We start from the raw sequence: 25,297 nt of genomic DNA on the forward strand, positions 1-25,297 counted from the left end.
AGATGGTGACGACACTCAGCTTCTCATCCTTCCCCTCCCTGGGGATTAGCTCTAGCCTAGGTCCCCCAACCCAATGCCTGAGTGCGCTGCCTTTGGACTGACTCTTAGAACTCTGACAAGGGCTCAGAGAGGTCAGGCTTTTTTGAAAATCCAGTATCTTTGGGGTATGGGTATGAGACAAGGATAGGGAGAAAGAGAAAGCCTAAATCACATTTAACCTCAAGGAAAACTGTCCGTGCACAGACAGCTATATGACTGTAGCTCAAAGGATTACTAAAGATAAACAGAAACAAATACTTAAGAACTGGTTTGGTTATATGAAAATAAAATGAGGGTCATTTATATGGATTAATTACTATTTGTGCAATTTCCTATGGAGCACTATAATTACACATATTAAATATGTGTCAGATTTATTTGATATAATAGTTAACAAGGCTGCCTACTGTTATCTTATATAAAAAAAAGCAGAAAACTGAGTTTATATATCTAATAAGATAGGCACATTAAGATGTGAGTTTGAGCAACCTCTGGGAGATAGTGAAAGACAGGAAAGCCTGGCATGCTGCAGTCCATGGTGTCACAAAGAGTTGGACACAACTGAGTGACTGAACAAAAAAGGCATACTAAAGAGGGCAAGACTCTGCATGTAGAAAAGAATACTGATTGTGACTGGGAAATCTGGGGATGCAGATTTACCAAAAGTGTGATCTGAGGTGACTTTACCTCTTAAGAGCCTCAGTTTTCTCACCTACAAAAATGGTGACATGCTTCCTATCCTCAAGGGCTATTGGGAAAGATCATGAGTCAAAAGACATGCTCCTCCATTTTGCATGCTGCAGAGATAGGACATTGCCCATTACAGGTGGTCTGCATTAAGGTACTCAGTGATAAGTATCTTCATAGCATCCCTATGAGTCTGGCACTGTAAAAGATGTTATAGGTCTGGTGGTGAATGATACTGGTGATACTGGCAGACTCTCAGCTCTTAGGGAGCTTACATGGGGAGCAAAGTGGGAAGACTGACAGAATTCATCAAATGCTACAGAAATTAGTAATACCTTCTGTTACATTCTGTAAATTATAAATCATCCAGAACATCAAGGCAAAATTTTACTGACAAAATTAAAAAATATGAGTCACATACCTGCCATCCATCTCGAATCTTCTGATTGAAGATTCCATATTCATATCGGATGCCATATCCATAAGCTGCAAGCCCCAGAGTTGCCATGGAATCCAGGAAGCAGGCTAAATTAAGCCGAGCACAAGCAAAAGACAGAGTTATCAAGGTAAGTAAAAATGTGTCTTTCTCTAAAAAACATGGCAGCCACAAAACATTTTTCTATGAGAAACCATATTTGTATTTTAAAGCACAGAGACTGCTGCACAGTGAGTATTAATTTTTTAAAGTCACATTTCCCCAATTATAATAAAATAAATACCATAGAAAAGTTAGAAAATATAAAAATGCATAAAGAAGAAAACAAACATCATTTATTATCTCACAATCTAGAAACTACTACTGCGTACATGTTGGCATTCCATTTGAGAATAGCTAAGGAAACTGGTCTGTGTTAGACATGTCCTTGTCTCTTGCACTGCCCTTTCTAGGGAAACCTGTCTCCATGCCCCCTTGCTTGAAAAGACATGTATTATTTACATGTGACCCGTCTGACCGACTGGGACATCTATGGCAGACTCTCCTTCTGGCTAATGGAATTCCAGTGTTGTTCACATACCAGGTTATGCTTCAGGGAGGCTGGACCTGGAAGTGAATATTGCTTGACTAAACTTCTAGGCTAGTCGAGTAACTCTTGACTAGATTCTTCATGGTAATTCTATGTCCTTCACCAGTTTTGGTTTTGGCCTCAGCATACGATGAGTCATTCTATCCAATGAGAGCTGCTAAGAGGTCTGCTGGGTACAGTTAAAGAGTCTCCTTACCGCTGCTGTCTTTTTTCCATGAAAAGTCAAAAGAACCACAGAGATGCAGAGTCCTGACTGAACTGTGCTGTTGAATAAATAAACCTTGGAATGGCCAACCTCTAGAGTTGTTCTGTGATAATACACGGCCTTGTTGGCTGAATTTCTTTCTAACTTATTTTATTTTTGGTTCTGTGTTGCTGCACTCAGGCTTTCTCTGGTTGTGGTAAGCAGGGGCTACTCTCTAGTAGTAGTGCACAAGGTTTCTCACTGCAGTGCCTTCTCTTGTGGCACAAGGGTCCTAGAGTGCAGGCTCAGTAGTTGTGCACAGGCTTGGTTGCCTCATGGTGCATAGGATCTTCCTGGACCCGGAATCAAACCTGTGTCCCTTGCATTGGCAGGCAAATTTCTAACCACTGGACCACCAGGGAAGTCCAGGATGCATATTTTTAATTTAATGCTATTGGTATTATATTTTTAATATTTTCCTCTATATTTGTTGAAAGATAATTTCTGGATTAAAAATTCAAACTGAATCCATACAAAAAAGGATATTCATTAATTAAATTGAACCAATCATGCGAAGAGTTAACTCATTGGAAAAGACTCTGATGCTGGAAGGGACTGGGGGAAGGAGGAAAAGGGGACGACAGAGGATGAGATGGCTGGATGGCATCACGGATTCAATGGACATGGACATGAGTTTGAGTGAACTCTGGGAGTTGGTGATGGACAGGGAGGCCTGGTGTGCTGTGATTCAAGGGGTCGCAAAGAGTTGGACACGACTGAGCGACTGAACTGAACTGAACTGAATAGTACAACAAGTGTATCACTGCCTACTAGTCAATCAAAAAGCAAACTGTCCAATGCACAAGATGATAACACAAGGGCTAAACAACTTAGGTCCTACCACACAAGTATGTGAATTGAGCAGTTGTGAACAGTGAAGTGAAGGGGCCACTGTGGAAACCCTTCAGGGCACAGGAAGCATATGGTTAGCTTTGGGGTTTGAAGCAATGTTGCCAAACTTTTTAAGCAATGTCTCTTTTGTTCAAGTTCCTTTCTCTACTGTCTGTCTGTCTGCTGCTGCTGCTGCTAAGTTGCTTTAGTCGTGTCCGACTCTGTGTGACCCCAGAGACGGCAGCCTACCAGGCTCCCCCGTCCCTGGGATTCTCCAGGCAAGAACACTGGAGTGGGTTGCCATTTCCTTCTCCAAAGCATGTAAGTGAAGTCGCTCAGTCGTGTCCAACTCCTAGCGACCCCATGGACTGCAGCCTACCAGGCTCCTCTGTCCATGGGATTTGCTGGTCAAATCACAGTGCAGAGCCAAAAACAAATACATGTACTACTAGGTCACACCTTGCACTTCTCCTAGACAGTCTGCTGATTCTATAGGAATAGTCGTACGTGGCATCTGAGAAGGTGTCAACAGCCAGACAACACAGCACATTCACAATGTCTCTTACCAGCAAGCCTCCCAAGACCACCATTGCCAAGCCCAGCATCTTCTTCAATTTCTTCTAACTCCTCCATATCCAATCCAAGCTGGAGATGAAAGGAAAACAACATTGAATGTGGATACAAACAGGCCACTTCAGAGAGAGCAGTCATGTCCTAAAGCTCTGGGTTGGGCATCGAGGTTCATCTGTGAACTCAATCCTTCCAGGTCCGTCAATGCTAGAACTGACATCAGATAACCCCTGCAGATGCTGGTGACTGAAGATGCAGACTGTCTGTGAGGGCACAGCAGCAGACTGGAGAAGAGTATGGGCTCTAAATATCCATTATGACTCTGTTATTAATTAGTTACATGACCCTGGGCAAGGTACTAAATCTCCCTGACGTTTATCTCCTGTTTAAAAATGAGGACATGGGGGCAGTCCAGTGGTTAAGACTCCATGCTTCTATTGCCAGGGGCCTAGGTTCAATCCCTGGTGGGGGAACCAAGATCCTGCAAACTATGCCATACAACCAAAAGAAAAATAATAAAACTAAAAAAAAAATTAAAATAAAATGAGGATAATAGTATCTGTTGGAGAACGAAATAGAAACCCACTCTAGTATTTTTGCCTGAGAAATTCCATGGACAGAGGGGTCTGGCGGGCTGCAGTCCACAGGGTCGCAAAGAGTTGGACACGTCTTAGCAACTAAAATAAAACAATGACAATAGTATCTATTTCATTTAGGACTGTGAATTAAATGAGATTACACAAACAAAGCACTCAGAATGATTCCTGGGTAGATATTCCTCAATAAATATTGGCTATTACTATTTCTTAGTTATTTTTTTGTTGTCAGGGTAAAACCTCAGAAATAGTCTAGTACTAAGTCCACACTACCTGGACTAAATTTGAAAATTACGGAAAGATATGAGGTCAGATTCTCTGGGATGGACTAAAGTTCATCTTTTCATGACCGCAACGTATTTACTCACTGAGGTCAAAGGTTGTTAACCCAAAACCAGTTAGTGAGTTGCTGCCTGTAAGATCTGGGGCCAGACTGCAGTCAGGGAAACCTCAGTCCTGTGGTCCAGCTGGGATGGGCCTAAAATCCTCTACTTCTCTCTGGGGTAGATAACAGATTGTAAGGGAACAGTCTCGGGGAAGATAAGTTAGGAGTTTGGGATTAACATATGTACACTCTACTACATATAAAATAGGTAAACAACAAGGACCTGCTGTATAGCACAGGTAACTATACTCTGTATCTTGTAATAGCCTATAATAGAAAAGAATCTAAAAAGGGGGGCGACAGAGGATGAGATGATTGGATGGCATCATTGACTCAATGGACATGAGTTTGAGCAAGCTCTGGGAGTTGGTGATAGACAGGTAAGCCAGGTGTGCTGCAGTCTATGGGGTCGCAAAGAGTTGGACATGACTGAGCAACTGAACTGAATATATATATATATATATATATATATATATATATATATCTGTCACTTTGCTGTACACTTGAAACTAACACAATATTGTAAATTAACTATATTCAATTTAAAAAAGAAAGAAAGAGAGAGACTGTGAGAGGCTGAGGAGCATCTATAACCTTGGGGATGGATGGAATTAGTTGACAGTCAGCTCTCTGTCCTCAAGTGTTAGAACCAACACAGCCAGAGGCCACTAGCAACAGTATGGACTCATATCAAAATTGTGTAGTCCTAGAGATTGCTTTTGGAGAAGGCAATGGCAACCCACTCCAGTACTCTTGCCTGGAAAATCCCATGGGCAGAGGAGCCTGGTAGGCTGCAGTCCATGAGAGTCGGACATGACTAAGTGACTTCACTTTCACTTTTCACTTTCATGCATTGGAGAAGGAAATGGCAACCCACTCCAGTGTTCTTGCCTGGAGAATCCCAGGGACGGGGGAGCCTGGTGGGCTGCCGTCTCTGGGGTTGCACAGAGTTGGACACGACTGAGGTGACTTAGCAGCAGCAGCAGCAGCAGAGATCACTTTGGACTACTCATCTTATCATGAGGAAACTGATGATCAGATAAATTAAAAGACCTGTCCTCTGCTGCCTAGATAATAATCTAGCCCATGCCTGGCTAATGATGGTCCTTTGTGAAATGATTGCATTCTTATCTGAAAGTGATGCAATCCATGAAATTAGATATTGTTTTACATGGAAACATAATATACACACTTAAAAATGCATGCTTAAAGTGGATACCCCAGTTGCCATGGGGCTGGTTACCAATTTGAATTCCTATCTTTATATCAAAAGTTGCTTTCTGGTACAAGTCTTGAAAACTGCGTCTTCTAAAGAGTTCAAAAATGGATCTGCCTCTATTCATTGTTAAAAGGGCTTTCAAATTTGCTCCTGGTTCACTAGAGTACTGGGGTCCCTGTGACGCCAACTGCTAATACCCTAATAATTAGGGTTAGGGTTAGGGTTAGTGCTTAGGATTTGTAACACTCTTAAACATTCGAGTCTAGAGTAGGCTATACTCCTTGAGCAAGGAGTCACTTCATCCCACCTGGTTGGATTCTGGTTCAAAGGAAGTATATTTTTTCAGCTGATATCAAGGGAAGCAAAGAAAAGGGAAGCAAAGAGGAGCTGCAATTGTTCTTTGACACGGAATGCTCTGCTAAACAACAACCCCATGCCAGGACAAAAGCAATTTAAACAGTCTCTCATCTAGAGTGCATCTTTGCAAATACACATTCCTCCCATCAACCACATCAGAAAAGTTAATGACTATTTTTGGTAAGAATATACTTGAAGGTCAGGAGAAGACCAGTTAAATATGTTCATACAAACAAATTAGCACATCAGGTTCAAGACCTCAAGCTTCTCATTTAAAGAGGAAGTGTATTTTTACATCTCATGAAGCAACGGAGTAAGTATGACAACAGAATTTTAAAAGCTTATTAATTTCAGATAATGTCTTGATATACAAAGAACAGTCAAATTTTGATCATTTTTAAAAAGTAGATAGGAGTCCAAAGAAAAGCTTGTGATTCTGACAGCAGGGACTCAAGTACCCTTTAAAGGCTGTCCAGATGCAAATTTCTAAACCGCAATTTGTTGTGGAATGCTGTCAAAAACTGATTGCAGAACGAAATTCTCATGGGGCAAAACTAGTTCTCTAACTGTGTTCCTCTTAAACCAGAGATCAGTAGTAATATAGTGTACATTTCTAATAGTTTGTAACAGCCATGTCTACAGAAACAATTTTTCATCTTATTTTTTTCTTTCTTTTAGGGAGGATGATCTCTCCCCAAGGTTCCTGAGTTGAACCTGACATTTAAAGGGAGAGAATGAGAGAAATACAGAGATAATGTACCTGGTAGATGGCCTCGTCACAGGCATTCTGCAGGCCAAGGTTGATCATGGTGTTCTGTAATGTTCGGCCCATGTAAAATTCCAAAGAGAGGTAATAAACCCTCTGAAACAAAGAAAAATGATGTCATGTGAACAGCTACAAGGCCACCCTTACTTGTCAACATAAAAACACAAGGTAACCAATAAAAAACAAATAGGCAGGACTACTTTAACTCAGGTTCAGACAAGACGCCTATAGATGCATGAAGGGCTAAAGAAAAGTTCTACTGACAAAATGGAAAAACCATCTTCTATCCTGGTTTTGGTAACACTTAAATATCTTTTACTCCCAGGGGGTGGGGGGGGGGGAAGCAAACTCATTCAACTAAGTAGATTCAGTGTTTTGTGGGTTTTTTCTTCTGATTCACAAGCCTCATGAAAAAGTGTATGTTTTGGGTAAACAGCAGTCAGAATGACATAGCTCATCACTCATCTGTAAAATGTTTCTAGGATGATGGTCAGGTGGGCTTGGCTGTGACTGTACCTCAAGTCATCCAAGAAACACGAAGTTTAACTGCTTTCAGACACATCCACTGGCTACAAAGTAGTCCTTAACTGTTAGTGCAAGTAATATTATAATTAAATATTTTAGGATTAAAATTACTCTAGAAAGTCTATGAATTGACAATAGTTTCTTCTGAATAACAAGGTTACTGGGGTTTGTTCGCAGTGAAATGGGACACTTCTCTATCATCTTAGAAACTATTTGCCTTTGACATGGTGAAAGCCAGGTAAATACAACTGGAGTTGAAAGTGAAAGGTGCAAAGCTCATACATTACTAAAATCCTAAACTATAAGTACAGTTTACTAATTTAAAAAAAGGATCATTAACTTTATCACCCTCTTAAAAAGGATTTGGTCAAGCAGAAAATACTAAAAAAAATATGAATACAGTTCAATATAAGGAATGCTTATTATAATAATTAACTCATTAGTTATACATATATACTTAAAATGTTATAAGAAAATGTCAATTTAGAAATCTCAGTTTTCCCCATTTTCATTTTATGTAACAATTGAATTTGAAGTCTCCTATGGAGAGTCAATATGTCATTTAATACTATTTTCCAGAGCACATCATTATTACTTTTATCCAAGTTGCTTGAATATCTATAATGCTATCATTAGGGCTCTCATTAGTTTATTAGATACCTTTGTGAGTTAGGAAAAGGGGGCAGATGCAGGCCAAAGGGGTGCAAGTTGCCACTCACCCCCATGACTGGTGCCCTGGTACCACTCACAAAAAGGAAGAGCTTCTCAAGCCACAAACATCCATTTATGTAACATCAGGGCAATTATTTTCATTCTTCTCTGTGCGCATTTTCATGATCTCTATAATAAAACCACTATGTATGGCGTTTTTACTTTTTAGTGATCTAGAAAAAGCTTGCTTATAAACACAGTATATATATATATCAAGCACTTGCAATTGTGAGATCATAGCCCCAGGAATAATGACTACATCTGTGTTAATTTTCTTTCTCTCCCTCTTAAGAATTCTAAATTAGCATGAATTTAAGAGTTTTTCAGATATTTCAAGCTCTTCCTAAAAAAAAAAGTTGCTGCTTAAAATAAAGCATTTTTAAATAAAGTAATTAGAGAAGCTTGTTGCATGACAGATTTTCCAAAGACATGAATTTAAGCTGATTTCCTATTTTTCCATAAATAAATTTTTGGGGGCGGGATTGAGCCTTATATTTGGGGATACAGAAGACCTTAAAAAAATTGATCTCCCTCATCCTCTTAGTTAGTGGTCTCTATTAAACATTTACAACATACTTCTGGTAGTGAAATATTTGAGCATTGCCTATATATGCTATAGATTATATACATGCACTACTATTATTAATCGTATGTATATTTTACAAAAATAGAAATTTTCAAAAGGCTTATAAAGATAAAATAAAGAAGACAAAACAGTATGTAATATTTTAAAAATAATTTAAAATTTTCCTAGCATTAATTAGAGGCCCTGGTAGTTCTGGGAAGGTGTAGAGAAAAGACAGCAACACAATTGAGCCTTGCAGGGCAGGTGAGAACTGGGCAGAGGCACCTGGTGGGAATGGCATTCCAAAGGAAGGGTGCAATGCTGGCAGAGGCCCAGAAGTGGGGAGATGAGTACAAGGATGGGGATGGCAAATCGGGTTGGTGGGAGAACATGGTAAGCCCAGGAGGGTTATGGGAAATAACCTCATCTAGGATGTGACGGACCTTCAGTGCTAGATTAAGAGGACTGTGCCAGACAACCAGAGCCAGTGCTATAGATCTGAGCAGAGGGCACTTTAGGAGGTTTAATGGGATTGCAAACTCAAATGCCTTCAGGGGCCAGGCTGAGAACAACGAGGAGTAGTGGGCCAAGAGCTGGGTTGGACATGTCCTGCCCAAAGGCACGGAAAATAAAATTGCTTAAAGATGTCTAACAGACCAAACAAAATAAGTCTGCTAGCCATTTATTCAGTTGCATGCTGCCAAGTTTAACCACTTCTGGGGAGCAATCACTTAGAAATCTAGTTCTTGGGAGAGCAGAGATCAGGGACTCAATTAGGCAGAGAAGGGAGAATGGAGGAGAGTGGGTTATTTCAAGGCAAACTGCAGAAATCAACAGAATTTGGTGAATTGCTGAATGAGGAATACAGGAAGAAGTCAAAGGTGAAAGCAGAGTGTTTTGTCTGGATGACCTGTCAGGATGACAATGCCATTAGCATTAGAAACACAAGAGCGGGTGGGATTGGGAGGGATGATGATTCTGAGTTTTTAACATGCTGAGTTTGAGGGAATAAGGGGAGATCTAGTTATGATCACCAAGCACTTATAAATGTAGGAATGGGGTCTGAAAAGGAATTAAGACTAGAGATCCAGATGTGGGATTCATTTGCAGTTGCCAGGCAGAAGGGGAGGTGGCAGAGAAGCTTGGACACACCTACTGGCTCTACTCTGTGCTGAGGGCTGGGACCTTTGATTAACACGTGTGGAACGGATCTTGTTCACTTGTATCACTACCAGAATACCTGGCTTGAATGCTTGCCCAGTGCAGAAACAAGAGGAGAAAACTATGAAGTCCCAGTTAAGTCACTGGAGAAGAAACATACAAGGCGAGCGTGTATTCTATGGCACTAAATGCTTTTGAAATGTATGTGTGTGTCAGGGGAGGCGGGAGTTCTAAAACACGGCTCACCATCGCACACTCCAGCTTAAAATCTTAAAGAATAATTTTTAATGTAGGTGCAGTTCTCTCTATGCAAATTAAAAATGCAGTAAATATATGCATTCGCAAAGAGTCAGACACGACTGAGCGACTGAATTGAATTGAATTGAAACATATGCATACATAAAGCGTTTTCTAGGATATATTTTGGGGCTTCCAAGGTGGCACTAATGGTAAAGAATCTGTCTGCCAGTGCACAAGAAGGCAGCAGTGGTGGGGTTCAATCCCCGGGTCAGTGAGATCCCGTGAGGAAGGAAATGGCAACCCCTTCCAGTATTCTTGCAGGGAGAATCCCATGAACAGAGGAGCCTGGCAGTCTGCAGTCTGCGGGGTCTAAAAGAGTCTGACACCACTGACCGCAGTGCAGCAGCAAGAAAATATTTTAGCAGTTGCTACCTTCCGGTAGAGGCCTAGTCATCAGGCGTGAGGAAGTTACTTTCCATTTGAAAGTTTCATTAGAGCTGCAATTTCTCACTCTGAGGAATATTTTGCTGAGGGGCTCTTTGAGCACTTGGAATATGGACTATTCTTTTTCATGCTTTCTGTGTTAAAACAATTTGTAATAAATGTTTGGGCCACCGTCTCCAGGATTTACCCATTTTTCACTCTTTCCAATACACTCTCTCGCCCTTATTGGGCACAACACAATCCTCGCTGCCAAGTCCTCCTCCAGCCCCGGTGCGGGTAGGAGTGGTTTGTGAACGGCGGTTCCTTAGCAGTCCGAGGGTGGCCTGGCCCTCCCCCAGCCAGCAGGAGCCAAGTTAGTCCAGGAGCTCCACACCCTACTCCAGGTACTGGGGTGCGGGGGAGGAGGGGCGGGTGGTGGTGCGAGGATACAGAGCTCTGAGCGTGGCTCCGGACCTCTACCCCCGCCCCCCCTACTCCCCGCATCCCTTCGTCACACTCGGGCTGTGCTTTCGACCAGCCCGGGTCTTGCACGCAACCCCCATCTCATCTCCTCCTCTAAAAAGGTTCTGTGGGCTGTGATGAGCCTTTCTCCGACTCCTGCCCCACCTGCCCCCTTAAATCTTATCACCATTTGCCGACCTCGGCAGGTCTCGGCTCCCTAAACCTTCAGCTCCCCACTCCCCCAACCCCGCACCCCGCAAGGCAGGTTTTTATCCCCTTTGTTCTGGATCGACTGTTTGGGGCCTAGAACTGTGCCTGGCATTCAGACTGGAGCCGCCAGCTCTCTCTAGATTAGATGCTGAGAGTAGATGCTCCCCAAAAGTTTGTGAAACCAGTGGACAGGCGAGGGAGGCTTGGGCTTCTGCTCCAGGAGATCCCGGGGACGGGAAGCGCAGTGGTTAGAGTGGCGATGGCGCTCGGATAACCGAGACTTAACTGGGGTGTTGGCAGAATGCCAGATCTGACCCCGGCTGCACACCCGCCGCCCACACACTCTCCCCCGGACTTCGCGGGGTGTGTGTGTGTGTGTGTGTGTGTGTGTGTAGGGGGAGGATCGGGGTTAGGAGAGGTCACCCCCAGGGCTCCACCCATCCTGCCGGGGCCATCGCCCCGACGCTCGGTGGCCGCCCTCCCATAAGGGCAGGACGCCGCGGAGGGCACCGGGGAGCGCCCGGCGGCCCCGCTGCGCGCGGGCAGTACCTTGGGGCACTTCTCGTAGTAGTACTGCTGCGTGCGGATCCAGCGCCCCACCAGGTGGTCGCGCACCGTGTGCGCCAGCGCGAAGAAGTAGTCGCGGGGGGTGGCCACGTTGCGGTCCTTGACCAGAGTGAAGTGCAGGTGCCGATTGAAGCCCTTCTTCAGCTCGGCCACGTTCTCCACGCCCACGATGCCGCGGATGCTGATCTGCCGCCGCTTCTCCTGGTCGGTCAGGGGCTTGGCCATGGCGGCAGCGCGCAGGCGGGACGTGCGGCTCCGGACCGGCGGCGGGACAGGGGCGGAGCAGCTCTACGCCGCTCGCCGCTTTTGAGTCGGAAGAAAGTGTGGGGTCCGCCCCTGGGCGCGGCGGCGCCGCCCCGGGTCCCTGCCCGCCTGCCTGGGTGGCGGAGGGAGGGCCCGGCTCCCCCTCTCCCTGCCTCGGGACTCTGGGCCGGCGGGGCGGGAGCGACGGCCCGTGCCAGCCGGTGGGGACCTCTGCGGGCGAGAGTCTGCGCACCCGCTATGCCTGGATGGGGCGCCGGTGGGCGCTGGCGGCTGGAGGGACCTCGGGCGAATCCTCTTGGCGGTTGAAATGGGATCTGTGGTAACTCACGGACGCTCCCTTCAGGATCTGTGGAAATGAGGAGGCGGGGAGAGTGGGGAGAGGAGGGACTCCGTCCTGCTTCCCCGCGCCGGAGTGTTGAGTATAAGAAGAATGTCTGGTGTGAAAGCGCTGTAAGTAGATGGAGTGGGAGTGGGTGGGTCCCTAGAGACAGAGAAAGGGGTTGGGTGGGGGGTGGGGGGAGCTTTCTTGACCTAAGAGAAGGTATTTTTGGCCTAAGCCATTTTGTGATCTAAGCTTGGCCATAATATTTGTCCTTGAACAGGTCACAGCAGTTAACGATCTTGAGGGAAGTAAGAGAAAGCAGGAACAAAGGGAAAGCAGTCAAGAAAAAATAGTTCGGTGATAAAGAGTCCTAGTTCCTCCTCAAGCGACATACGTAACAATCTGATGCTCATCTTTGAGTTCTGCAGGAGCTAAGGCCCCCACTCAAATGGAGGATGGAAGGATGGAGTGGACCCCTGTGACTTCAAGTAACTAAAGCTAGACTTTTGCCAGGCCTTTGCCGATTTCTCAGCCCAAGCCCTTTCATGAATATACCTGTGCCTTTAGCTTAAAATTTCCCCAGTTTTGCTATTCAGAGAGGCACTGGTTTGGGAAAGATCCTGTGTTCTCCTTAATTGCTGCAAATAATAAATCCTTCCTTTTCTGCATCCTTGGCTTGGTTGTGTCTTTTGGCTCAACTCCCACCAAGAAGAGAACACAATTTTCAGGTACCAGCATGTTGCTGGCAGCCTTTTGCTTTACAGAGGTTTATTTGTTATGTTACTATTATTGCTGTTATTTCTCACCTGGAATGGGTTCTACCACAAGCTTCCGGAGAGTCAGCACTCTTATCTCAGTTGTCACACATCCCTGTTAGTTCTTGGCATCGCCCCCATCTAGGGTCAGAAAAAGAATCCTAGGGCACCCCCTTTGCTGTCATTTAGTTTTTGAGGACCCAGGAGTTCAGAGTTCCTAACTCTTAGACTCATGCTTTGTTAAGAGGATGAGATGGTTGGATGGCATCACTGACTCAATGGGCATGAGTTGAGTAAACTGCGGGAGCTGATGATGGACAGGGAGGCCTGGCTTGCTGCAGTCCACCAGGTCTCAAAGAGTCAGACCTCACGACTAAGCGACTGAACTGAACTGCCTTGTCAAAGCACTCAACTGTTCATCTGTAGAGACAGGTTAGTGAGAATCAAAGAAAGTCCTGAGTTGGACCTTCAGACTGATTAGGTGGCAGGTGTTTTTACTTTGTCCCCTTGTTTGAACTATGTTTCAAATGAAGGCAGGGTGGAGGGAGGGAAATGAGAAGGTGTGTCCTGTAATAGGAAGGGGTAACTCACTGGGCTGGTTGCCTTGTTTACATGAAACAAAGCAGTCTGTGTTATTTGGCAGTACAGCCTGATCTTTGCACTATTCACCTTCCAGCTTTGAAGGTATTTATTTGTGTGTGTGTGTGTGTGTGTGTGTGTGTGTGTGTGTGTGTGTGTGTGTGTGTGTAAACCTTGGCAAAGGCAAACAAATGATATTTTAGGATGTCAGAATCTTTTTCTTTAAGCTGGTTTTAGAAAAGGCAGAGGAACCAGAGATCAATTGCCAACATCCGCTGGATCATGGAAAAGCAAGAGAGTCCCAGAAAAACATCTGTTTCTGCTTTATTGACTATGCCAAAGCCTTTGACTGTGTGGATCACAATAAGCTGTGAAAAATTCTGAAAGAGATGGGAATACCAGACCACCTGACCTGCCTCTTGAGAAATCTGTATGCAGGTCAGGAAGCAACAGTTAGAACTGGACATGGAACAACAGACTGGTTCCAAATAGGAAAAGGAGTGCGTCAAGGCTGTATATTGTCACCCTGCTTATTTAACTTCTATGCAGAGTACATCATGAGAAACGCTGGACTGTAAGAAACACAAGCTGGAATCAAGATTGCCAGGAGAAATATCAATAACCTCAGATATGCAGATGATACCACCCTTATGGCAGAAAGTGAAGAGGAACTAAAAGCCTCTTGATGAAAGTGAAAGAGGAGAGTGAAGAAGTTGGCTTAAAGCTCAACATTCAGAAAACGAAGATTATGGCATCCGGTCCCATCACTTCATGGGAAATAGATGGGGAAACAGTGGAAGCAGTGTCAGACTTTATTTTGGGGGGCTCCAAAATCACTGCAGATGGTGATTGCAGCCATGAAATTAAAAGACGCTTACTCCTTGGAAGAAAAGTTATGATCAACCTAGATAGCATATTCAAAAGCAGAGACATTACTTTGCTGACTAAGGTCCATCTAGTCAAGGCTATGGTTTTTCCAGTGGTCATGTATGGATGTGAGAGTTGGACTGTGAAGAAGGCTGAGTGCCAAAGAATTGATGCTTTTGAACTGTGGTGTTGGAGAAGACTCTTGAGAGTCCCTTGGACTGCAAGGAGATCCCACCAGTCCATTCTGAAGGAGATCAACCCTGGGATTTCTTTGGAAGGAATGATGCTAAAGCTGAAACTCCAGTACTTGGGCCATGTCATGCGAAGAGTTGACTCATTGGAAAAGACTCTGATGCTGGGAGGGATTGGGGGCAGGAGGAGAAGAGGCTGACAGAGAATGAGATGGCTGGATGGCATCACTGACTCGATGGACATGAGTCTGAGTGAACTCTGGGAGTTGGTGATGGACAGGGAGGCCTGGTGTGCTGCGATTCATGGGGTCACAAAGAGTTGGACACGACTGAGCGACTGAACTGAACTGATGGTATTAATTTATTTTAGAGACAATCCATCCCAGAATTGAATTCTGAGCCCCCCAAATCTTAATACAATTTATTAATAGACTTCACTGTTAATAGTAGGCCAGAGCTGATTATTTTGGGTTGATGTGGTGGTGGGGGTGGGAGTCTAAATGCAGCTCTCACCATAAAAATAAAACTTTAGATCTCACAGCTCTGACAAAATATCCAGGTCCCTAGGCCTGGATCCCTTTAGATGCTAGGCCTTTGGGGGCAGAGCCAAGACTGAGTTACAATATACAATACCTGTAGTACTGATGACCTGGAATAGGAAAGCATTTTAGAATACACAAGGATGATGGTTTGGCCATCTGAATGAGGCCAGAAATGCCCTAAATTAACAGTGAGAGCAACATCAAAATAGCTGATCTTACAGAGAGAATAAACTAGTAGTTACAAGTAGAGAGAAGGAAGGAGGGAGAGCTTAAGATATATAAATGCTATGTGTAAAATAAATAAGCAACAAGGATATATTGTATAGCAGAGGGAACATAGCCATTATTTTGTAATAACTTTAAATGGAGTATAGGGCTTCCTTGGTGGCTCAGATGGTAAAGAATCTACCTGCAATGTGGAAGACCCAAGTTCAATCCCTGGGTCAGGAAGATCCTCTGGAGAAAGGAATGGCTCCTCACTCTGATATTCTTGCCTGGGAAATCCCATGGACAGGCGAGCCTGGTGGGCTCCAGTCAGTGGGGTGACAGACAGTCAGACATGATTGAGCACCCAACGCTTTCAGTTTCACACACTTTAAATGGAGTATAATCTACAAAAGTATTGAATCATGTTGTATACTTGAAACTAATATTGTATGTCAATCATACTTTAATTAAAAGTAAATTTTAAAAAAGTTGATCTTAAAATAACCAGGCCTCTGTGGTAAAGTTTGAGGGGAGGCTGAAAAGGCAGATCTCTTGACAAGTTAGATTATTAAAAAAAAAGTGTTTAAAATCAGTCTTTTAAAAATATAAATTTATTTATTTTAATTGGAGGCTAATTACTATACAATATTGTATTGGTTTTGCCATACATCAACATGAATCTGCCACAGGTATACATGTGTTCCCCATCTTGAACCCCCCTCCCACCTCCCTCCCCATACCATCCCTCTGGGTCATCCCAGTGCACCAACCCCGAGCATCCTGTATCATGCATGGAACCTGGACTGGCGATTCGTTTCACATATGATAATATACATGTTTCAGGGCCATTCTCCCAAATCATCCCACCCTTGCCCTCTCCCACAGAGTCCAAAGGACTGTTCTTTACATCTGTGTCTCTTTTGCTGTCTCTCATACAGGGTTATTGTTATCATCTTTCTAAATTCCATATATATGCATTAGTATACTGTATTGGTGTTTTTCTTTCTGGCTTATTTCACTCTGTATAATAGGCTCCAGTTTCATCCACCTCATTAGAACTGATTCAAATGTATTCTTTTTAATGGCTGAGTAATACTCCATTGTGTATATGTACCACAGCTTTCTTATCCATTCATCTGCTGATGGACATCTAGGTTGCTTCCATGTCCTGGCTATTATAAACAGTGCTGCGCTGAACATTGGGGTACATGTGTCTCTTTCAATTCTGGTTTCCTTGGTTTGTATGCCCACCAGTGGGATTGCTGGGTCATAAGGCAGTTCTATTTCCAGTTTTTTAAGGAATCTCCACACTCTTCTGCATGGTGGCTGTACTAGTTTGCATTCCCACCAACAGTGTAAGAGGGTTCCCTTTTATCCACACCCTGTCCAGCATTTATTGCTTGTAGACTTTCGGATCACAGCCATTCTGACTGGCGTGAAATGGTACCTCGTTGTGGTTTTGATTTGCATTTCTCTGATAATGAGTGATGTTGAGCATCTTTTCATGTGTTTGTTAGCCATCTGTATGTCTTCTTTGGAGAAATATCTGTTTAGGTATTTGGCCCATTTTTTGATTGGGTCATTTATTTTTCTGGAATAGAGCTGCAGGAGTTGCTTGTATATTTTTGAGATTAGTTGTTTGTCAGTTGCTTCATCTGCTATTATTTTCTCCCATTCTGAAGGCTGTCTTTTCACCTTGCATATGGTTTCCTTTGTTGTGCAGAAGCTTTTAAGTTTAATTAGGTCCCATTTATTTATTTTTGCTTTTGTTTCCAATATTCTGGGAGGTGGGTCATAGAGAATCCTGCTGTGATGTATGTCAGAGAGTGTTTTGCCTATGTTCTCCTCTAAGAATTTTATAGTTTCTGGTCTTATGTTTAGATCTTTAATCCATTTTGAGTTTATTTTTGTGTGTGGTGTTAGAAAGTGTTCTAGTTTCATTATTTTACAAGTGGTTGACCAGTTTACCCAGCACCACTTGTTAAAGAGATTGTCTTTTCTCCATTGTATATTCTTGCCTCCTTTGTCAAAGATAAGGTGTCCATAGGTGCGTGGATTTATCTCTGGGCTTTCTATTTTGTTCCATTGATCTATATTTCTGTCTTTGTGCCAGGACCATACTGTCTTGATGACTGTGGCTTTGTAGTAGAGCCTGAAGTCAGGCAGGCTGATTCCTCCAGTTCCATTCTTCTTTCTCAAGATTGCTTTGGCTATTCGAGGTTTTTTGTATTTCCATGCAAATTGTGAAATTATTTGTTCTAGTTCTGTGAACAATACCGTTGGTAGCTTGATAGGGGTTGCATTGAATCTATAGATTGCTTTGGGTAGTGTACTCATTTTCACTATATTGATTCTTCCAATCCATGAACACGGTATATTTTTCCATCTATTAGTGTCCTCTTTGACTTCTTTCACCAGAGTTTTATAGTTTTCTATATATAGGTCTTTTGTTTCTTTAGGTAGATATATTCCTAAGTATTTTATTCTTTTCATTGCAATGGTGAATGGAATTGTTTCCTTAATTTCTCTTTCTATTTTCTCATTATTAGTGTATAGGAATGCAAGGGATTTCTGTGTGTTGATTTTATATCCTGCAACTTTACTATATTCATTGATTAGCTCTAGTAATTTTCTGGTGGAGTCTTTAGGGTTTTCTATGTAGAGGATCATGTCATCTGCAAACAGTGAGAGTTTTACTTCTTCTTTTCCAATTTGGGTTCCTTTTATTTCTTTTTCTGCTCTGATTGCTGTGGCCAAAACTTCCAAAACTATGTTGAATAGTAGTGGTGAAAGTGGGCACCTTTGTCTTGTTCCTGACTTTAGGGGAAATGCTTTCAATTTTTCACCATTGAGGATAATGTTTGCTGTGGGTTTGTCATATATAGCTTTTATTATGTTGAGGCATGTTCCTTCTATTCCTGCTTTCTGGAGAGTTTTTTTTTTTACCATAAATGGATGCTGAATTTTGTCAAAGGCTTTCTCTGCATCTATTGAGATAATCATATGGCTTTTATTTTTCAATTTGTTAATGTGGTGTATTACATTGATTGATTTGCAGATATTGAAGAATCTTTGCATCCCTGGGATAAAGCACACTTGGTCATGATGTATGATCTTTTAAATATGTTGTTGGATTCTGATTGCTAGAATTTTGTTAAGGATTTTTGCATCTATATTCATCAGTGATATTGGCCTGTAGTTTTCTTTTTTTGTGGCATCTTTGTCAGGGTTTGGTATCAGGGTGATGGTGGCCTCATAGAATGTGTTTGGAAATTGACCTTCCTCTGCAATTTTCTGGAAGAGTTTGAATAGGATAGGTGTTAGCTCTTCTTGAAATTTTTGGTAGAATTCAGCTGTGAAGCCGTCTGGACCTGGCCTTTTGTTTGCTGGAAGATTTCTGATTACAGTTTCAATTTCCGTGCTTGTGATGGGTCTGTTAAGATTTTCTATTTCTTCCTGGTTCAGTTTTGGAAAGTTGTACTTTTCTAAGAATTTGTCCATTTCTTCCACATCGTCCACTTTATTGGCATATAATTCCTGATAGTAGTCTCTTATGATCCTTTGTATTTCTGTGTTGTCTGTTGTGATCTCTCCATTTTCATTTCTAATTTTATTGATTTGACTTTTCTTTTCTTTTTAATTTTTATTTTTACGTTATTTTACTTTACAATACTGTATTGGTTTTGCCATACATTGACATGAATCCACCACGGGTATACATGTGATCCCAAACATGAACCCCCCCTCGAGGCTGGCTAATGGTTTGTCAATTTTATTTATCCTTTCAAAGAACCAGTTTTTGGCTTTGTTGGTTTTTGCTATGGTCTCTTTTGTTTCTTTTGCATTTATTTCTGCCCTAATTTTTAAGATTTCTTTCCTTCTACTAACCCTGGGGTTCTTCATTTCTTCCTTTTCTAGTTGCTTTAGGTGTAGAGTTAGGTTATTTATTTGACTTTTTTCTTGGTTTTTGAGGTATGCCTGTATTGTTATGAACCTTTCCCTTAGCACTGCTTTTACAGTGTCCCACAGGTTTTAGGTTGTTGTGTTTTCATTTTCATTCATTTCTATGCATATTTTGATTTATTTTTTGGTTTCTTCTGTGATTTGTTGGTTATTCAGCAGCGTGTTGTTCAGCTTCCATATGTTGGAATTTTTAATAGTTTTTCTCCTGTAATTGAGATCTAATCTTACTGCATTGTGGTCAGAAAAGATGCTTGGAATGATTTCAATTTTTTTGAATTTACCAAGGCCAGATTTATGGCCCAGGATGTGATCTATCCTGGAGAAGGTTCCGTGTGTACTTGAGTAAAAGGTGGAATTCATTGTTTTGGGGTGAAATGTCTCATATATATCAATTAGGTCTAACTGGTCTATTATATCATTTAAAGTTTGTGTTTCCTTGTTAATTTTCTGTTTAGTTGATCTATCCATAGGTGTGAGTGGGGTATTAAAGTCTCCCACTATTATTGTGTTATTGTTAATTTCCCCTTTCCTACTTGTTAGCATTTGTCTTACATATTGTGGTGCTCCTATGTTGGGTGCACATATATTTATAATTGTTATATCTCTTCTTGGATTGATCCTTTGATCATTATGTAGTGTCCTTCTTTGTCTCTTTCACAGCCTTTGTTTTAAAGTCTATTTTATCTGATATGAGTATTGCTACTCCTGCTTTCTTTTGGTCTCTATTTGTGTGGAATATTTTTTTCCAGCCCTTCACTTTTAGTCTGTATGTGTCCCTTGTTTCGAGGTGGGTCTCTTGTAGACAACATATATAGGGGTCTTGTTTTTGTATTCATTCAGCCAGTCTTTGTCTTCTGGTTGAGGCATTCAATCCACTTACATTTAAGGTAATTATTGATAAGTATGATCCCATTGCCATTTGGGTTTATTGTTTGGGGTTCAAGCTTATACACCCTTTTTGTGTTTCCTGTCTAGAGAAGATCCTTTAGCATTTGTTGGAGAGCTGGTTTGGTGGTGCTGAATTCTCTCAGCTTTTGCTTGTCTGTAAAGCTTTTGATTTCTCCTTCATATTTGAATGAGATCCTTGCTGGGTACAGTAATCTGGGCTGTAGGTCATTTTCTTTCATCACTTTAAGTATGTCCTGCCATTCCCTCCTGGCCTGAAGAGTTTCTATTGAAAGATCAGCTGTTATCCTTATGGGAATCCCTTTGTGTGTTATTTGTTGCTTACCCCTTGCTGCTTTTAATATTTGTTCTTTGTGTTTGATCTTTGTTAATTTGATTAATATGTGTCTTGGGGTGTTTTGCCTTGGGTTTATCTTATTTGGGACTCTCTGGGTTTCTTGGACTTGGGTGATTATTTCCTTCCCCATTTTAGGGAAGTTTTCAACTATTATCTCCTCAAGAATTTTCTCATGGTCTTTCCTTTTGTCTTCTTCTTCTGGGACTCCTATGATTCAAATGTTGGGGTGTTTAACATTGTCCCAGAGGTTTCTGACATTGTCCTCATTTCTTTTAATTCGTTTTTCTTTTTTCCTCTCTGATTCATTTATTTCTACCATTCTATCTTCTACCTCACTAATCCTATCTTCTGCCTCTGTTATTCTACTATTTGTTCCTTCCAGAGTGCTGAAACTCCAGTACTTTGGCCACCTCATGAGAAGAGTTGACTCATTGGAAAAGACTCTGATGCTGGGAGGGATTGGGGGCGGGAGGAGAAGGGGATGACAGAGGATGAGATGGCTGGATGGCATCACCGACTCGATGGATGTGAGTCTGAGTGAACTCTGGGAGTTGGTGATGGACAGGGAGGCCTGGCGTGCTGCGATTCATGGGGTTGCAAAGAGTCAGACATGACTGAGTGACTGAACTTAACTGAACTGATTGCATTATTCATTACATATTGATTCTTTTTTATTTCTTCTAGGTCCTTGTTAAACCTTTCTTGCATCTTCTCAATCCTTGTCTCCAGGCTATTTATCTGTGATTCCATTTTGATTTCAAGATTTTGGATCATTTTCAGTATCATTATTTGGAATTCTTTATCAGGTAGATTCCCTATCTCTTCCTCTTTTGTTTGGTTTAGTGGGCATTTATCCTGTTCCTTTATTTACTGGGTATTCCTCTGTCTCTTCCTCTTGTTTATATTGTTGTGTTTGGGGTGGCCTTTCTGTATTCTGGCAGTTTGTGGAATTCTCTTTATTGTGGAGTTTCCTCACTGTCGGTGGGGTTATATAGGTGGCTTGTCAAGGTTTCCTGGTTAGGGAAGCTTGTGTCGGTGTTCTGGTGGGTGGAGCTGGATTTCTTCTCTCTGGAGTGCAATGAAGTCCAGTAATGAGTAATGAGATGTCAATGGGTTTTATATTGAAGCTCAGGGCTGTGTTCCTGTGTTGCTGGAGAGTTTGTGTGGTATGTCTTGCTCTGGAACTTGTTGGCCCTTGGGTGGTGCTTGGTTTCAGTGTAGGTATGGAGGCGTTTGATGAGCTCCTATCGATTAATGTTCCCTGGAGTCAGGAATTCTCTGGTATTCTCAGGATTTGGACTTAAGCCTCCTGCTTCTGGTTTTCAGTCTTATTTTTACAGTAGTCTCAAGACTTCTCCATCTATACAGCACCATTGATAAAACATCTCCTTTCGAAGACAATGGGCTGCTTTTCTGGGTGCCTGATGTCCTCTGCCAGCATTCAGAAGTTGTTTTGTGGAATTTACTCAGTGTTCAAGTGTTCTTTGGATGAATTTGTGGGAGAGAAAGTGGTCTCCTTGTGCTATTCCTCTGCCATCTTAGGACCACCTTCCTAAAATCAGTTTTGAAATGATCCAAAAGGATACATGTATCCCAGTGTTCATTGAAGCACCATTTATAATGGCCAAGACATGGAAGCAACCTTAATGTCCATCAACAGAGGAATGGATAAAGAAGATGTTGTGTATATATATATACTCAATGGAATATTACTCAGCCATTAATAAGAATGAAATATTGACATATGCAGGAACATGGATGGATAAAGAGATTGTCATACTGAGTGAAGTAAGTCAGAAAAAGATAAGTATCATATGACATCCCTTAGTGCTGAATATAAAATGAAATGATACAAATGAACTTCTTTACAAAACAGGAACAGACTCTCAGACTGAGAGAATGAATTTATGGTTGCAGGGTAGGGGGAAGAATTGAGGCAAGGGATAGCTAGTAGTTAGGAAGTATGGGACTGACATGTTCAAACTGCTATATTTAAAATGGTTAACCAACAAGGATCTATTGAATAGCACAGGGAACTCTACTCAATGTTATGTGGCAGCCTGGATGGGAGGAAAGTTTGGGGGAGAATGGAGAATGTATCCATTCATGTATATGTGTGACTGAGCCCCTTGCTATCCACCTGAAACTATCACTACTTTGTTCATTGGCTATTCTCCAAATTAAAATAAAAAGTAAAGAAAAAAATTGGTTTTGAATATCTCTAGGATGGTCACAGTGTTAAGCCAGTTTTGGGTCATTCACAGGTTGGTGTGAAACAGCTCAACAGGAGATGGAAAGTAGAGTAGAGCAGTGAGATGAGGGAAACCTAGGTCTGAGTAGATCTTCCTCCCAGGGGGGTCTCAGCAGCAAAAGGGAAAAGAATTGTCTGGTTTCTTAGGTAGGGAATGAGGAATTGGGGTGTACAAAAGAAGAGATGGAAGACACTAAAGGCAAACTTTCTATTTCTTAGTTCTGTTTAAGACACTTTCTAATGGGTGGATCCTAGGTCCCCAGCTACTTAGATGGACTAAATTATTATTGAAAACCCAGGATAATGATAAACTGATAAACACACTGTTACTTCTGTAGCTGGTCAGTAAACCTGCACCCCTGAGTTACATATCTCTCAAAATGGAAAAACTATTAACAGTGGGATGTCCAAACTATAGTATGGGAGGAGGGAACCTCCAAGCTTATGTGAAAGGAGTGACTTAGTGATTTAGGAGGAACCATAGATCCAGTTTTGAATGACAATGGATCACGCTGTTGGGACTTCCCTGGCAGTCTAGTGGGTAAGACTCCTTGCTTCCACTGCAGGTGGTGTGGGTTAGATTCCTGTTCAGAGAATTAAGATCCTGCATGCCCTGTGGCACAGCCAAACAAAACCAATGAGTCACATTGTCAGAGTCTTTTTCACTTCTCTTCCAGTCTTTCTAGAAAGTATTTGGTGTTAGCATGTCTTTAACATTTGCTAATCTGCATTTTTAACAGAAAGCAGCTCCAGAGTCTACACCTTCTTCAGGTTTTAACATCTAACTGGAATTTAATAATATTGTCTTCCATTTATGGTAAGTGATACTTTATCATTTAACTCTCACATAAACTTTGCTTTTTAAATTTTAAGTTAAAGTGAATTTACTTAAAGAAAAATTATTACTTGGGTGGCACACAGGTTGACCAAAAAGTATACAAATGTAACTGAAGTTTGGGAAACACAGAGTTTATGGTCTCCTGGGTCCCTTTGAAATCTAACATCTGCTCATTTTGTACTGGTCTAGGACACCAAGGCCCAGAGAGGTGAAGTTACTTAACCAAGAAGATTACTATCTTTGAAAACATTTCCTTCAGTTTCTCCTGACTAGAAACACCCAAAACTGTAGTTCCCTGAGAAAGTATCAGACTTAAGGTCCTCACGTTTGTTCATACTTCTCTTGGCAGTGATGACCCCTGTAATTCCTGTTTCTCAGCTGCGGCTTCCCCACGGCTACTCTGATGAAATGGCCCTTGAGAATAGCTCAACAATCCATGCACACCTCATAAGACAAATATAAGTTATACTCACTGTCAGAAAAGAACATGAGCAAGTGCGTCTGAATCTTCAGAGAAGCAGATGCTAAGACAGGATTCAACATGCAAGGATTCTGTTAGGGCAAATGCTCCTGGGGAAGAAAATGGGGAGGGAACCAAGTCAGCCTGAGAAAGAGTGTCAGGCTGTGATGTGAATCTGACTCCCAGTGAAGGAGAGAGGGAGGGATCCACGAGAGGGAGCATCCCAGACTGCCCTCAGTTCCAGGAAGATCCAGCAAGGCCACTGGCAATTCTGGAGCCAAAGTCAACTGTTGGGAGTCCCCATGCTCTCTTGTTAGGTGAGCTCCCCAGGGAGGCGTGGCACCTGCACAAGCCTAGCAAGGATATCTGCAGCCCTTGATCAGTTGCGTTCTCTGCAGTTGGAAGTCTGGGAGGCCCATTCTTGTGGCTACCAGCAAGATATCAGATAACAAACATAGGTTAGCAGCCACTATATTCCAAAGTAGGGCTTACCGTGTTGGCATCCCACTTTCATCAAATACACAACTAGCATTTTCCGAAAGCTCTGGTTAGGCTCTTAATGCACATTCCTTCATTGAAACCTCTTACCAGCTCTGTGGGCAAGTTTTATTTTTCGTTTCATTTTATAGATGAAGAAACTGTGGCTCAGAGAAGTTAGGTAGTTTGCTCAAGATCACTTAACAGGTAAGAGGCTGAAGAGGTTTTCACATATTTGTGTTGTGTTTTCCTTCTTCCAAAACGGGTTTGGGATCGGTTGAGTAAACCTGAATTCTCACTGCACCTTAGCTGACCTAGTTATCCTGTCCCTTTAGGTTGTTTTGTACTGTTCTCAGGCCTTTGACCTACTTCTAATCAGTTCTGAAATCCAGGGAAATGCCAGAAGTCCAAAGTGGCCCACAAAGGGGCATTGGCACAACAGAGATGCTCAGTGTAGAAGATGAGCTGAGCTTTGTACCCAGTGAATGAATTTAAGTACATTTCACTTGGTATATTTAATGTGTGAATCTGTCAACCAAGATTACTGTCTAGGCTCTGCTGTTTTAAATATTTAGTAAGACGATTGAGAGCCTGGATTTATTATGCTACTGAGTGCCGTCTGGATCTGGGGATAGCACACTGAATGCATTGCATCTCTGTAATTGGCTGTAACTGAGACCATTCATTTGTTACTTGAATATATTTGGCTTGTTTTGGAAGCAATTGAGTGTTCCTGGCACTTTCGGATCCTGTTA

General features: G+C 42.2%; 1 protein-coding gene and 1 long non-coding RNA gene across 2 annotated transcripts in view; one reads left to right on the plus strand and one right to left on the minus strand.

The window, feature by feature from the left end:
- Positions 1-11,851, minus strand: part of PYGL (glycogen phosphorylase L) — a 51,753-nt gene extending 39,902 nt beyond the window's left edge. Inside the window, 4 exon segments of the mRNA NM_001024861.1 lie at positions 1,148-1,251; positions 3,393-3,471; positions 6,714-6,815; positions 11,566-11,851. Of these exon segments, the coding sequence (NP_001020032.1) occupies positions 1,148-1,251; positions 3,393-3,471; positions 6,714-6,815; positions 11,566-11,808 (528 nt within the window). The 5' untranslated portion in view covers positions 11,809-11,851.
- A 146-nt stretch (positions 11,852-11,997) lies between these two features.
- On the plus strand, positions 11,998-22,721 carry LOC105615690 (uncharacterized). The gene is made up of 2 exons (XR_009601484.1): positions 11,998-12,297; positions 12,450-22,721. It is a non-coding gene; the product is annotated as an uncharacterized LOC105615690 (long non-coding RNA).
- Positions 22,722-25,297: the final 2,576 nt, after the last annotated feature.

Source organism: Ovis aries, chromosome 7 (assembly GCF_016772045.2).
Source record: "Ovis aries strain OAR_USU_Benz2616 breed Rambouillet chromosome 7, ARS-UI_Ramb_v3.0, whole genome shotgun sequence".
Taxonomy (NCBI): domain Eukaryota; kingdom Metazoa; phylum Chordata; class Mammalia; order Artiodactyla; family Bovidae; genus Ovis; species Ovis aries.